The sequence below is a fragment of the Salvelinus fontinalis genome, chromosome 31 (assembly GCF_029448725.1).
Source record: "Salvelinus fontinalis isolate EN_2023a chromosome 31, ASM2944872v1, whole genome shotgun sequence".
Taxonomy (NCBI): Eukaryota; Metazoa; Chordata; class Actinopteri; order Salmoniformes; family Salmonidae; genus Salvelinus; species Salvelinus fontinalis.
The window spans coordinates 36424360-36437906 of record NC_074695.1 but is presented as its reverse complement, the minus strand read 5'-3'; the positions used below and the strand labels follow the sequence as shown (position 1 = coordinate 36437906).

At 44.0% G+C, this 13547-nt stretch overlaps 1 protein-coding gene across 1 annotated transcript in view; it reads left to right on the top strand.

Annotated features, from left to right (window-relative positions):
* Nucleotides 1–13547, top strand: part of LOC129830150 (DENN domain-containing protein 2C-like) — a 34824-nt gene that overhangs the window by 15034 nt on the left and 6243 nt on the right. Inside the window, exons 3-15 of the mRNA XM_055892450.1 lie at nt 240–364; nt 667–782; nt 900–1049; nt 2251–2335; nt 2604–2648; nt 2946–3133; nt 3383–3492; nt 3850–3919; nt 4260–4337; nt 4708–4848; nt 5050–5198; nt 5472–5649; nt 6034–6075. Coding sequence (XP_055748425.1) covers nt 240–364; nt 667–782; nt 900–1049; nt 2251–2335; nt 2604–2648; nt 2946–3133; nt 3383–3492; nt 3850–3919; nt 4260–4337; nt 4708–4848; nt 5050–5198; nt 5472–5649; nt 6034–6075 — 1477 coding nt within the window. The remainder of the gene's footprint in view (nt 1–239; nt 365–666; nt 783–899; nt 1050–2250; nt 2336–2603; nt 2649–2945; nt 3134–3382; nt 3493–3849; nt 3920–4259; nt 4338–4707; nt 4849–5049; nt 5199–5471; nt 5650–6033; nt 6076–13547) is intronic.

Below are 13547 nucleotides of genomic sequence, written 5' to 3'. Positions count from 1 at the left end.
TCACTGTTGGAGCTAGGAACACAAGCATTTCACTACATTCCGCAATAACATCTGCTAAATATGTGTATGTGACCAATTTGATTTGATAATCTTTACTATCAACTTGTGAAAACCCCTCCAATGCCGAGGCCCTTTGGCTGAACGTAAGAGGATAACACATTGAACATCACAATGCAGACTGTGTTTAGGGCGACAGTGGCACCTGTCTCACATCCCCCTCTCTCCCTCCATTTTTACAGGAAGTCCTTTGAGTTTGAGGATGTGGTGCAGTTGACAGCGCAGCAGGGTACACTGGGAAGTGGGGCCAGGCGCTCCGGCCTGTTCCACGCCTTCTCTGACGACAACATTTATGAGGACATTATCTGTGAGTTCACCCCTGACACAAAGTGAAAAATTACACTCCACTTAGGCAGACGGAGTCATCTTACAATCTTAGGAACCAATTCTTTCCTAGTCTTACTTCCCATCGTTGTAACCACTGATAAAGAAATGACTGGAATATAGATTTTTCTCCATATTGTCACATCAAGTCCTTTTTAGATCAGTGGTGGATGTGAAAGGAGAGAAATAAAGGCAGCCATTTAAGACCATTCGGACTTAAACATGGACTATTAGCGTATTATGCTGTGTATGTCATCTGTCTCCCTCACCTTTGACCCTGGCCAGCTGGACCCAGAGACAACCCATATGAGGATGTCAAGCTGTCTCCTACTATGTGTCTCCCCATCAGGCGTCCCCGACCCTGGAACATGGCACAGAGAGAGAGCCCTTGCACCCCAAAGGTAGTAATGGAAACGGATTCAAAGGATATTAGATTTCAATTGAGCCCAGTTTGATATGAAAAAACAAACATGCTTTAATCTTTAAATAACCCAGTCCCCTTGTATTCTGTGTCTCAGCTCCCTCCCAAGCCTCTCACGTTGCGAGTGGAGAGGAAGGAAACACTGGCAGCGACACCACCCACCCCTACCTCCCCTACTGAAGCCCCACACAGAACTGCCTTTCCAAAGCGACCCACAACCACCCACAAAACATACAGACTGCCTCAGGTAAACACACACAAGCATTTTATGCACAGTATAAATTGTATTTACCGCAAACTATTAGTTATTTTATTTTGTAATTTTGAGTGGGAATAGCAGCCTAAAATGTTAGTGGTATTGGTCTGTTTGCAAGATTACACATAGAGAAGCCAAGCTAGTGTTAGGCCTACAATCTGTTGTCCATTTGGAGAAACATCTGAGCTTCCTGTATGCTTGGCTCTGGATCCAGGTCACTCATTTTGCTGCTCAAGTTGAAACTTGACTGATGGCCTTATCCAGTCCAAACAGGTACCCATGAGGAAACGTTTTTCAGTGCAACAAGGAAGTTGTGCTTGAATTGCATTTATTGATTCGCTAACTTTTCAGAAAAGTTTGTTGCCAGATCACAAGTATGTCAACAACAATGTGATGATATGTCACATGAATGTGATTTATTTGTATCAGATAAATATACTGAACAAAAATATAAATGCAACATGCAACAATTACAAAGATTTGACTGAGTTACAGTTCATATAAGCCATGGGTGGGCCTTGGAGGGTGTAGGCCCATTGATTTGGCAGCCAGGCCCACTCACTGCGGAGCCAGGCCCAGCCAATCAGAATCCGTTTTTCCCCTCAAAAGGGATTCATTTCAGACAGAAATACTCCTCAGCCCACCCCCTCCCGTTCACCCACCCCCTCTCAGACGATCCTGCAAGTGAAGGGGGTCCTGGGCTGGCCTCGTTAAATTTGGTTTGCTGTTGTGAGGCCGGTTGGACGTACTGCAGCTTATGGTAGAGAAATTAACATTCAACTCTCTGGCAACAGTTCTGGTGGACATTCCTGCAGTCAGCATGCCAATTGCACACAATGCCAGATGTTTCAAAACTGCACATTTTGAAGTGGTCTTTTATTGTCCCCAGCACAAGGTGCACCTGTGTAATGATCATGCTGTTTAATCAGCTTATTGATATTCCACACCTGTCAGGTGGATGGATTATCTTGGCAAATGAGAAATGCTCACTAACAGGGATGTAAACAAATTTGTGCACAACATTTTTGAGAAATTAGCTTTTTGGCCTTGTGCAAAATTTGGGGCATTTAAAAAAGAAAAAAAGATTTGCTCAAAAAACATGGCACCAACACTTTACATGTTGCGTTTTATATTTTTGTTCAGTGTATATCTTTGTGTACGTGTTTGTTTGTGTGTGGTTTCTCTGACCCAGTATGTCAATAAGATTCATGTGATCTTTGACGCCAAGCGAGGGCGAAAGAGAGTGAAGAGCCAGGCACAGGGCGGTTCAGCTCGAGGTATGACTGTTATTACCCTCGAAATTGTCTACAAGATGAAGATGAACTGCTTTCTGTAAATACCCAGCAATTCATGAGATGCGATACATCCCGTCACTGGTACAAATACAATACAAAGACACTCTGTCTCCTATAATGTCTCTTTTTTTCATCCCTTTATTACTCTCTCTGTTTCTCGCTCTGTGTTTCTATCTCTGTCTGTGTGTCTCTGTTGCGCTTTGTCGCTCTCTCATTTTCTCTTGCGCACTCTCTCTTCTGCTCTGAACAGAGGAGACCAGTGGAACTGAGAGTGACCCAGAGGACAACACTAATGGTACTACTATAGGATTGACCTTCTTCTTGTCAAAAAAGTCCATTCCAAAATCAATGTTTGACTGATCTCAACATTCTAAAAACGTCTGCCAATGTCCCACGCCTTCTACTAAAGTTGTATAGATCAAGCCTCAATCCCAAATTAAGGGGAAAGCACTGTCTAGTCTTTTGTTTTTTTCAGGGGGGGGGGGGTGCCTTTATCTTTTCTGTTCACATTTTATTAGCACTTAATCAAAGCAAGATATAATATCCTGTTCCGTTAGATTCACCTTATCAGATTTTTTACTGTCTCCACTAGGAGGGTCGAGACGCTCGGTCTATGTCCAGTCCACGCTGAAGCGGAGGCCAGGCTACCGCACCCTGGAGAGGGACCTGATCCAACTCCAGCAACAGCAACTCTTCCAGCTCTTTGTGGTTGTGTCACTCAGAAAGAGTTTCCCGGGAAACACCTACGCCCCTGAGATCACGCAACAGTTTCCCAACAAGGTTATTGTCAATTGAAATCAATTAAAGCCAACCTCTTTCAGGTGGGGTGCAACGGAGCTTGGTGGCGGAACACACTTATACAAAACATGTTTATAGGGGAAACCATGGATGGGCTCAAAGGAACCCCAGAATGTTTTGAGTTGCCTTTGTTTTTTGTGACCATTGTGTTTCTCTTTACTTTTTCCTGTTTTGCGGGCCAGGGAATAAAATGAGTCTATAAAATGAGTCTCTCCTTTTTTTACGGTGTAGTTTGCGAAGTCTTCTCGTCACTCCCGTGAAGCTGAAGATCGGCTGAAGGCCATCCCCAAGTTTTGCTTCCCAGACTCTCAGGACTGGCGGCCATCTGGAGACCTGCCCAGGTAAGCTGCTGTTACATTCACATTGTGGTCACAGTATGTAGCAGTGGTGTACAATAAGGATTTTCATATAAGGGTGCTGAAACAACCACTTTTATATAAGTATTGAAACGGGTCAAAACTTTAAAAGTAGCACGTTTTTTTTTGCAATAATCACTGTGCTAGAATGAAATATGATCTGAGAATTAAATGAAAGTTATGTTAAATGAAGGTTGAACATCTAGTGAGTCAGACAAAGAAAAACATGATTGCAGTTCATATGCCATGCTTTGTTTTCTTCCCAGGGAGTCTGCCCTAGAACACTGCTTAACTCTACTACAATGTGTATCCCTGTCATATTCTCTATGCTTCTGTCTCTAGTGAAACTTTCTCTTTTGTCTTGACGGGAGAGGATGGCAGCCGTTGGTTTTGTTACTGTCGTAAGATCCTGGTGAGTGTGTGTGTGTGTCATTACGTTTTGTGTGTGTCTGCCTATGCATGTGACAGCTTGGCAGTAAAGTGCTTACTCAACATCTAGGATATACTCCATCTGAATCGTAGGCCATAAAACCTCTGAATCAATGAGCCTAACTAAAAAGAATTTCACATTTTGTCCGAATGTTAAATTGTAGATGAATGTTAGATTTGTGTTTTTTGAATGCATTGCACAATGCAATGTTTCTGTTATCCCCCAGAAAGCCAGCGTTGATATAGCCTTTCAATAACATTATTGACACTGAATTTCAGGATTGGTTTTCACGCTCTTCTCTGTGTTGATTTGTGCCATTTAGCCCTGTGGAAAGGGGAAGAGACTGCCTGAAGTTCACTGTATTGTAAGCAGACTGGGCTGCTTCAACCTGTTTGCTAAGGTAACCGGCAGTCTGATTAAACTCTTCATATATAATGCATTTTAGCTTGCTTGTGCACATTGAAAAGGGTTGAAACTAAATCCTGTAAAAATGTCCCAAGCTAATCAGAAAGGTGAGTTTTGAGAAGGATAATTGATATATTTAACGATGTGTTATTATGTACCACCCAATGTTTTAGTCGGTGCAGGTGAGAGGGGACAGGTGTGACTGTAGTGTAAATAAAAGGTGAAGAAAGCAGCTAGTATTTAATGTAGTCCTGGTGTATTCCCTTGTTGATACTTGTCATCAGGATAGTCTTTGTGTTTAGGGGTGTAGTTATGGAGTTATACTGGGTGCGTCTTTGTGTGCGTGTGGGTGGGTGTGTTTTCAGATCTTGGAGGAGGTAGAGAGGCGCAGGGAGATCTGTCCTGCCCTGGTGTCCCCCTTCATGCGTAGTGTCATGGAGGCTCCTTTCCCCGCCCCTGGACGCACCATCACAGTCAAGAGCTTCCTCCCAGGCTCAGGAAATGAGGTAACACAATCACAACTAAGAGGAAGTCACCCTAGGACTATAGGAAAATAGTTACTACAGGATGTTAAGAGAAGTAACAGTTCCTACCTAGCTCTTTATTACGGACACTGTCAACAACACCTGCAATCATGTGCAATGTCTCAGCCCAGCAACCAACTGTTGTACGAGCAATAGCCAACCGTGGTGTGTGTGTGTGGTCAGGTGCTGACTCTGTGCCGGCCGGTGGACTCGAGGCTGGAGCACGTGGACTTTGAGAGCCTGCTGCAGTGCCTGAGCGTTGGGAGACTCCTGCAGGTGTTTGCCTCTCTACTACTGGAGAGGAGGGTCATCTTTATCGCTAACAAACTCAGGTGATGAGTTTCCTCTAGTACACACAGCTTCACTGGCATCTCCAGCTTGACTTGGGAGACAGTGGGAGGGCAGGTACTGCAGAGTACTGGTTCAGGGTGGAATGTATTGTTTGTTTTGCTCTTCTGTTGGTCGGTGTGAAAGTGCTGTGTGTAAGTTTTCATAAGTACATAGTGTAGTCTGAGTTAATTGTATTGAATAGACTGTATGGACTCTATCTTTGAAATACCTCTTCTCTGGAATGTAACATTTTCATCCCTTTCTCCTCTCTTCAGTGTGCTGTCTCGTTGTGGCCATGCTGCGCTGGCGCTGCTCTACCCGTTCACATGGCAGCATACTTTTGTGCCTGTGCTACCCGCCAGCATGCTGGACATCAGCTGCTCTCCCACTCCCTTTCTCATGGGGGCGCTGGCGCCCTGCTTGCCTGAGCTGCTGGAGCTGCCCATAGAGGAGGTAAGTGACACAGCTCACCATCTGATTCCCAGTGGCTAGTCACTAGATGGCCATGCTACAAAGGACAGCATTTTCGATTTCATCAGAATTGATGAGGAAGTACATGAGTGATTAGTTCATTGATAAAGGGTTAATGTTAGGGTTATTTAGTGTTCTGTCGCGCACACAATGGTTTATCAGAATTAAAAGTATTTGTGCCACCTAGTGGTAGTTTTATAAACGTCATTACAGTAAGACTAACAAATAACTGGAGAATCAAACTTCAAATAGTTCCTAACAGTTAATGGTAGACAGTCCCTGATGTCTAATTTGAAGCCCAATACTTTGACCTGCTTTCCTGTTGTCATTGATATTTTCTATGTTCTCTCTCTGTTTGCATTCTAGGTGCTTATTGTAGATTTATGCGCAGACAAGTTTGTCAAACAGGTGTGTACATTTTACATTTTAGTCATTTAGCAGATGCTCTTATCCAGAGCGACTTACATTATTGAGTGGATACATTATTTTTTACTTTTTCCTGTACTGGTCCCCTGCGGGAATCGAACCCACAACTCTGAGCAAGTGCCATGCTCTACCAACTGAATTGTATTTAATTGCGACTCATGAAAGATGGGTGTGGTTCCAAAACATGACAAGTGACTAGGACATGAGGAAGACTTTATCTGTGCATGTCTGCTCTCCGTCCTTTTCCTAGGATTGTCTTTTGAAGTGACATTGTTAAATTTGTATTTATTTGTATTTTATTTAACGAGGCAAGTTAGTTAAGAACAAATTAGTATTTACAATGACGGCCAAACCAGGACGACGCTGGGTCAATTATGCGCCGCCCTATGGGACTCCAAATCACGGCTGGTTGTGATACAGCCTGGAATCGAACCAGGGTCTGTAGTGATGCCTCTAGCAATGAGATGTGGTGCCTTAGACCGCTAAGCCACTCGGGAGTTTAATATCATACTACACTATGCCAGAGCTTGAATTTCTCTTGGATGTAGTCCAAGTTCATATAGTGAGAATATTAAAGGGATTATCCACACCCAGAAATAAAAATAATGAAACTCCTGTCAATTTGATGAACGCCTATGTTCTATCAGTGAGAAAAATAACAATTTCCCCCCTGATTTAACTTCTAAGTGGTCCATCTGTAAAGTCTGGAAATTGTGTAGGAATGCGTTATGCAGTGCATTCTGAAAGTATTCAGACCCCTTGATGTTTTTTTACATTGTTACGTTACAGCCTTATTCTAAAATGGATTACATTTACAATCGACACACAATACCCCATAATTCAGACCCTTTGCTATGAGACTTGAAATTGAGCTCAAGTGCATCCTGTTTCTATTGATCATCCTTGAGATGTTTCTACAACTTTATTGCAGTCCACCTGTGGTAAATTCAATTGATTGGACATGATTTGGAAAGGCACACACCTGTCTATATAAGGTCCCACAGTTGACAGTGCATGTCAGAGCACAAACCAAGCCATGAGGTCAAAGGAATTGTCCGTTGAGCGCCGAGACAGGATTTTGTGGAGGCACAGATCTGGGGAAGGGTACCAAAACATTTCACAAGCTTTGAAGGTCTGCAAGAACCCTGTGGCCTCCATCGTTCATAAATGAACGTTTGGAACCACCAAGACTCTTCCTAGCGCTGGCAGCACGGCCAAACTGAGTAATCGGGGGAGAAGAGCCTTGGTAAGGGAGGTGACCAAGAACCCGATGGTCACTCTGATAGAGTTCCTCTGTGGAGATGGGAGAACCTTCCAGATGGACAACCATCTCTGCAGCACTCCACCAATCAGGGCTTTATGGTAGAGTGGCCAGATGGAAGCCACTCCTCAGTAAAAGGCACATGACAGCCCGCTTGGAGTTTGCCAAAATGCACCTAAAGGACTGACCGTGAGAAAGAAGATTCTCTGGTCTGATGAGACCAAGGTTGAACTATTTGGCCTGAATGCCAAGCGTCACATCTGGAGGAAACCTGGTACCATCCCTGGGGTGAAGCATGGTGGTGGCAGCATCATGCTGTGGGGATGTTTTTCAGTGGCAGGGACTGGGAGACTAGTCAGGATCGAGGGAAAAAATACAGAGATCCTTGATGAAAACCTGCCCCAGAGCACTCAGGACCTCAGACTGGGACGAAGGTTCACCTTCCAACAGGACAACAAACCTAAGCACACAACCAAGACAATGCAGGAGTGGCTTCGGAAGAAGTCTCTGAATGTCCTTCCTTGAGTTTCTTAGCCGGAGCTCGGACTTGAACCCGATCTAACATCTCTGGAGAGACCTGAAAATAGGTGTGCAGCAACGCTCCCCATCCAACCTGACAGAGCTTGAGAGGATCTGCAGAGAAGAATGGGAGATACTCCTCAAATACAGGTGTGCCAAGCTTGTAGCGTCATACCCAAGAAGACTTGAGCCTGTAATCACTGCCAAAAGTACTGAGTAAAGGGTCTGAATACTTATGCAAATGGGATATTTCAGTTTATAAAAAAAATAAAAAACAGTTTTTGCTTTGTCATTATGAGGTATTGTGTGTTGATGGATGAGGTGTAAAAAAACAATTTAATACATTTTAGAATAAGGCTGTAACTAAACAAAATGGGTAAAAAGTCAAGGGGTCTGAATATTTAATAAATGCACTAAGTAATAGTTGCTATGGAGTTTCGCTTCCTTTTCTCACTGAGATCCTATTGGGCCGCTGATATTGAATGCTAGTTTCTATGACGACACCATTCTGTATACTTCTGGCCCTTCTTTGGACACTGTTAACTAACCTCCAGATGAGCTTCAATGCCAACTCTCCTTCCGTGGCCTCCAATTGCTCTTAAATGCAAGTAAAACTAAATGCATGCTCTTCAACCGATCGCTGCCTGCCTGTCCAGCATCACTACTCTGGACGGTTCTGACTTAGGTATTTGTAGTTGTCCACATATTCTAAGTGTCTGGCTAGACTAAACTCTCCTTCCAGACTCACATTAAGCATCTCCAATCCAAAATTAAATCTAGAATCGACTTCATATTTCACAACAAAGCATCCTCCACTCATGCTGCCAAACATATTTTTATTTATTTCACCTTTATTTAACCAGGTAGGCTAGTTGAGGACAAGTTCTCATTTGCAACTGCGACCTGGCCAAAATAAAGCATAGCAGTGTGAACAGACAACAACACAGTTACACATGGAGTAAACAATAAACAAGTCAATAACATGGTAGAAAAAAAAGAGAATCTATATACAATGTGTGCAAAAGGCATGAGGAGGTAGGCAAGAAATCGAATAATTACAATTTAGCAGATTAACACGAGTGATAAATCATCAGATGATCATGTGCAAGTAGAGATACTGGTGTGCAGAAAAGTAAATAAATAAAAGCAGTATGGGGTGTGAGGTAGGTAAATTGGGTGGGCTAAATACCGATGGAGGTTAGCTGCTCGGATAGCAGATGTTTGAAGTTGTTGAGGGAGATAAAAGTCTCCAACTTCAGAGATTTTTGCAATTCGTTCCAGTCGCAGGCAGCAGAGAACTGGAAGGAAAGGCGTCCAAATGAGGTTTTGGCTTTAGGGATGATCAGTGCGATACACCTGCTGGAGCGTGTGCTACGGGTGGGTGTAGCCATCGTGACCAGTGAACTGAGATAAGGCGGCACTTTACCTAGCATAGCCTTGTAGATGACCTGGAGCCAGTGGGTCTGACGACGAACATGTAGCGAGGGCCAGCCGACTAGGGCATACAGGTCTCAGTGGTGGGTCGTATAAGGTGCTTTAGTAACAAAACGGATGGCACTGTGATAAACTGCATCCAGTTTGCTGAGTAGAGTATTGGAAGCTATTTTGTAGATGACATCGCCGAAGTCGAGGATCGGTAGGATAGTCAGTTTTACTAGGGTAAGTTTGGCGGCGTGAGTGAAGGAGGCTTTGTTGCGAAATAGAAAGCCGACTCTAGATTTGATTTTGGATTGGAGATGTTTGATATGAGTCTGGAAGGAGAGTTTGCAGTCTAGCCAGACACCTAGGTACTTATAGATGTCCACATATTCTAGGTCGGAACCGTCCAGGGTGGTGATGCTAGTCGGGCGTGCGGGTGCAGGCAGCGAACGGTTGAAAAGCATGCATTTGGTTTTACTAGCGTTTAAGAGCAGTTGGAGGCCACGGAAGGAGTGTTGTATGGCATTGAAGCTCGTTTGGAGGTTAGATAGCACAGTGTCCAAGGAAGGGCCAGAAGTATACAGAATGGTGTCGTCTGCGTAGAGGTGGATCAGGGAATCGCCCGCAGCAAGAGCAACATCATTGATATATATACAGAGAAAAGAGTCGGCCCGAGAATTGAACCCTGTGGTACCCCCATAGAGACTGCCAGAGGACCGGACAACATGCCCTCCGATTTGACACACTGAACTCTGTCTGAGAAGTAGTTGGTGAACCAGGCAAGGCAGTCATTAGAAAAACCGAGGCTACTGAGTCTGCCGATAAGAATATGGTGATTGACAGAGTCGAAAGCCTTGGCCAGGTCGATGAAGACGGCTGCACAGTACTGTCTTATCCTTGTAAAACTGACCATCCTACCGATCCTTGTCTTCGGCGTTGTCATCTACAAAATAGCCTCCAACACTCTACTCAGCAAATTGGATGCAGTCCATCACAGTGCCATCCATTTTGTCACCAAAGCCCCATATACTACCCACCACGGCAAATGAACCCTCTCGTTTGCTAGCCCTCGCTTCCATACTCGTCGCCAAAACCACTGGCTCCAGGTCATCTGCAAGTCTTTGCTAGGTTAAGCACTGCCTTATCTCAGCTCACTGATCACCATAGCAGCACCCACCCATAGAACGCGCTCCAGCAGGTATATCTCACTGGTCACCCCCAAAGCCAATTCCTACTTTGGCCGCCTTTCCTTCCAGTTCTCTGCTTCCAATGACTGGAACGAACTGCAAAAATCACTGAAGCTGGAGACTCATACACCCTCGCTAGCTTTAAGCATCAGTTGCCAGAGCAGCTCACAGATCACTGCACCTGTACATAGCCCATCTGTAAATAGCCCATCCAACTACCTCATCCCAATACTGTATTTTTTCCCTTTGCACCCCAGTATCTCTACTTGTACATTCATCTTCTGCACATCTATCCCTCCAGTGTTTAATTGGTATATTGTAATTACTTCGCCACCATGTCCTATTTATTGCCTTACCTCCCTTATCTTACCTCATTTGCACACACTGTATATAGACTCTTTCTACTGTATTATTGACTGTATGTTTGTTTATTCCATGTGTAACTCTTTGTTGTTGTATGTGTCGAACTGCTATGCTTTATCTTGGCCAGGTCGCAGTTGTAAATGAGAACTTGTTCTCAACTTGCCTACCTGGTTAAATAAAGGTGAAATAAAAATGATACATTTTTTAAATTGGAGAATCAATGACGCACAGTATATGGGTAGCCAGCTGCCTTGTTTCACGTCATTAGTGGAACAAGGCAGCTGGGTACACCATGTCATTTCAACGTGGATAATAGGGTAATATTTGGTTGACGTTGATAAATGAGATTACAACCTACATTCACCCACTCAAAAAGACTGCCAAAAGTATAGTTATTACTATGCTTTCAACCATCTACAAGCACAACCAAAATCAAATCAAACTTTAAATGCACTTCAAATAACTGTTCATTTGATTTGGCCCTATTCTTTAACTTAGATTTTTGGTTGATGGAAATGTGAATCAACATAAATTATTAATTTGTAGACCAAATGGAATTAAAGCCAAACTAAGTCAGTGGCACAGATGTGAATATCAATACAGAAGATATATCTCCTTGAAATTTTGATATTTGGTTGCGTTGACAAACACAATTCAATATCACTAAATATCATTATATTTTAAATCAACCAGAGTTTGAAACCCGATGCCTATTCTATTATCTATTTTTAGTTGAATTCTAGGTTTAACTGAAACAATGGCTGTTGATGATTTTGCAAATGCTATACAAGCTTAAACATTGATATGAGTGAAAGTATGGTCACATTTCATTTGCTCTGTTTAACCTACCCTTTGGAATGACTTCGATAGCAACAGTGAATCTACAGTACACTGAACAAAAATATAAGTCAAATCAAATCAAATGTTATTAGTCACATACACATGGTTAGCAGATGTTAATGCGAGTGTAGCGAAATGCTTGTGCTTCTAGTTCCGACAATGCAGTAATAACAACAAGTAATCTAACCTAACAATTCCACAACTACTACCTTATACACGCAAGTGTAAAGGGATAAAGAATATGTACATAAAGATATATGAATGAGTGATGGTACAGAACGGCATAGGCAAGATGCAGTACATGGTATAGAGTACGGTATATACCTATGAGATGAGTACTGTAGGGTATGTAAACATAAAGTGGCATAGTATAAAGTGGCTAGTGGTCCATGTATTACATAAGATGGCAAGATGCAGTAGATGATATAGAGTACAGTATATACATATACATAAGAGATGTGTAATGTAGGGTATGTAAACATTATATTAGGTGACATTGTTTAAAGTGGTTGGTGGTACGTTTTTACATAATTTCCATCAATTCCCATTTTTAAAGTGGCTGGAGTTGAGTCAGTATGTTGGCAGCGGCCGCTAAATGTTAGTGGTGGCTGTTTAACAGTCTGATGGCCTTGAGATAGAAGCTGTTTTTCAGTCTCTCGGTCCCTGCATTGATGCACCTGTACTGACCTCGCCTTCTGGATGATAGCGGGGTGAACAGGCAGTGGCTTGGGTGGTTGTTGTCCTTGATGATCTTTATGGCCTTCCTGTGACATCGGGTGGTGTAGGTGTCCTGGAGGGAAGGTAGTTTGCCCCGGGTGATGCGTTCTGCAGACCTCACTACCCTCTGGAGAGCCTTACGGTGGTGGGCGGAGCAGTTGCCGTACCAGGCGGTGATACAGCCCGACAGGATGCTCTCGATTGTGCATCTGTAGAAGTTTGTGAGTGCTTTTGGTGACAAGCCGAATTTCTTCAGCCTCCTGAGGTTGAAGAGGCGCTGCTGCGCCTTCTTCACAACGCTGTCTGTGTGGGTGGACCAATTCAGTTTGTCCGTGATGTGTACACCGAGGAACTTAAAACTTTCCACCTTCTCCACTACTGACCCGTCGATGTGGATAGGGGGGTGCTCCCTCTGCTGTTTCCTGAAGTCCACAATCATCTCCTTTGTTTTGTTGACGTTGAGTGTGAGGTTATTTTCCTGACACCACACTCCGAGGGCCCTCACCTCCTCCCTGTAGGCCGTCTCGTCGTTGTTGGTAATCAAGCCTACCACTGTAGTGTCGTCCGCAAACTTGATGATTGAGTTGGAGGCGTGCATGGCCACGCAGTCGTGGGTGAACAGGGAGTACAGGAGAGGGCTCAGAACGCACCCTTGTGGGGCCCCAGTGTTGAGGATCAGCGGGGTGGAGATGTTGTTACCTACCCTCACCACCTGGGGGCGGCCCGTCAGGAAGTCCAGGACCCAGTTGCACAGGGCGGGGTCGAGACCCAGGGTCTCGAGCTTGATGACGAGTTTGGAGGGTACTATGGTGTTAAATGCTGAGCTGTAGTCGATGAACAGCATTCTCACATAGGTATTCCTCTTGTCCAGATGGGTTAGGGCAGTGTGGTTGCGATTGCGTCGTCTGTGGACCTATTGGGTCGGTAAGCAAATTGGAGTGGGTCTAGGGTGTCCGGTAGGGTGGAGGTGATATGGTCCTTGACTAGTCTCTCAAAGCACTTCATGATGACGGAAGTGAGTGCTACGGGGCGGTAGTCGTTTAGCTCAGTTACCTTAGCTTTCTTGGGAACAGGAACAATGGTGGCCCTCTTGAAGCATGTGGGAACAGCAGACTGGGATAAGGATTGATTGAATATGTCCGTAAACA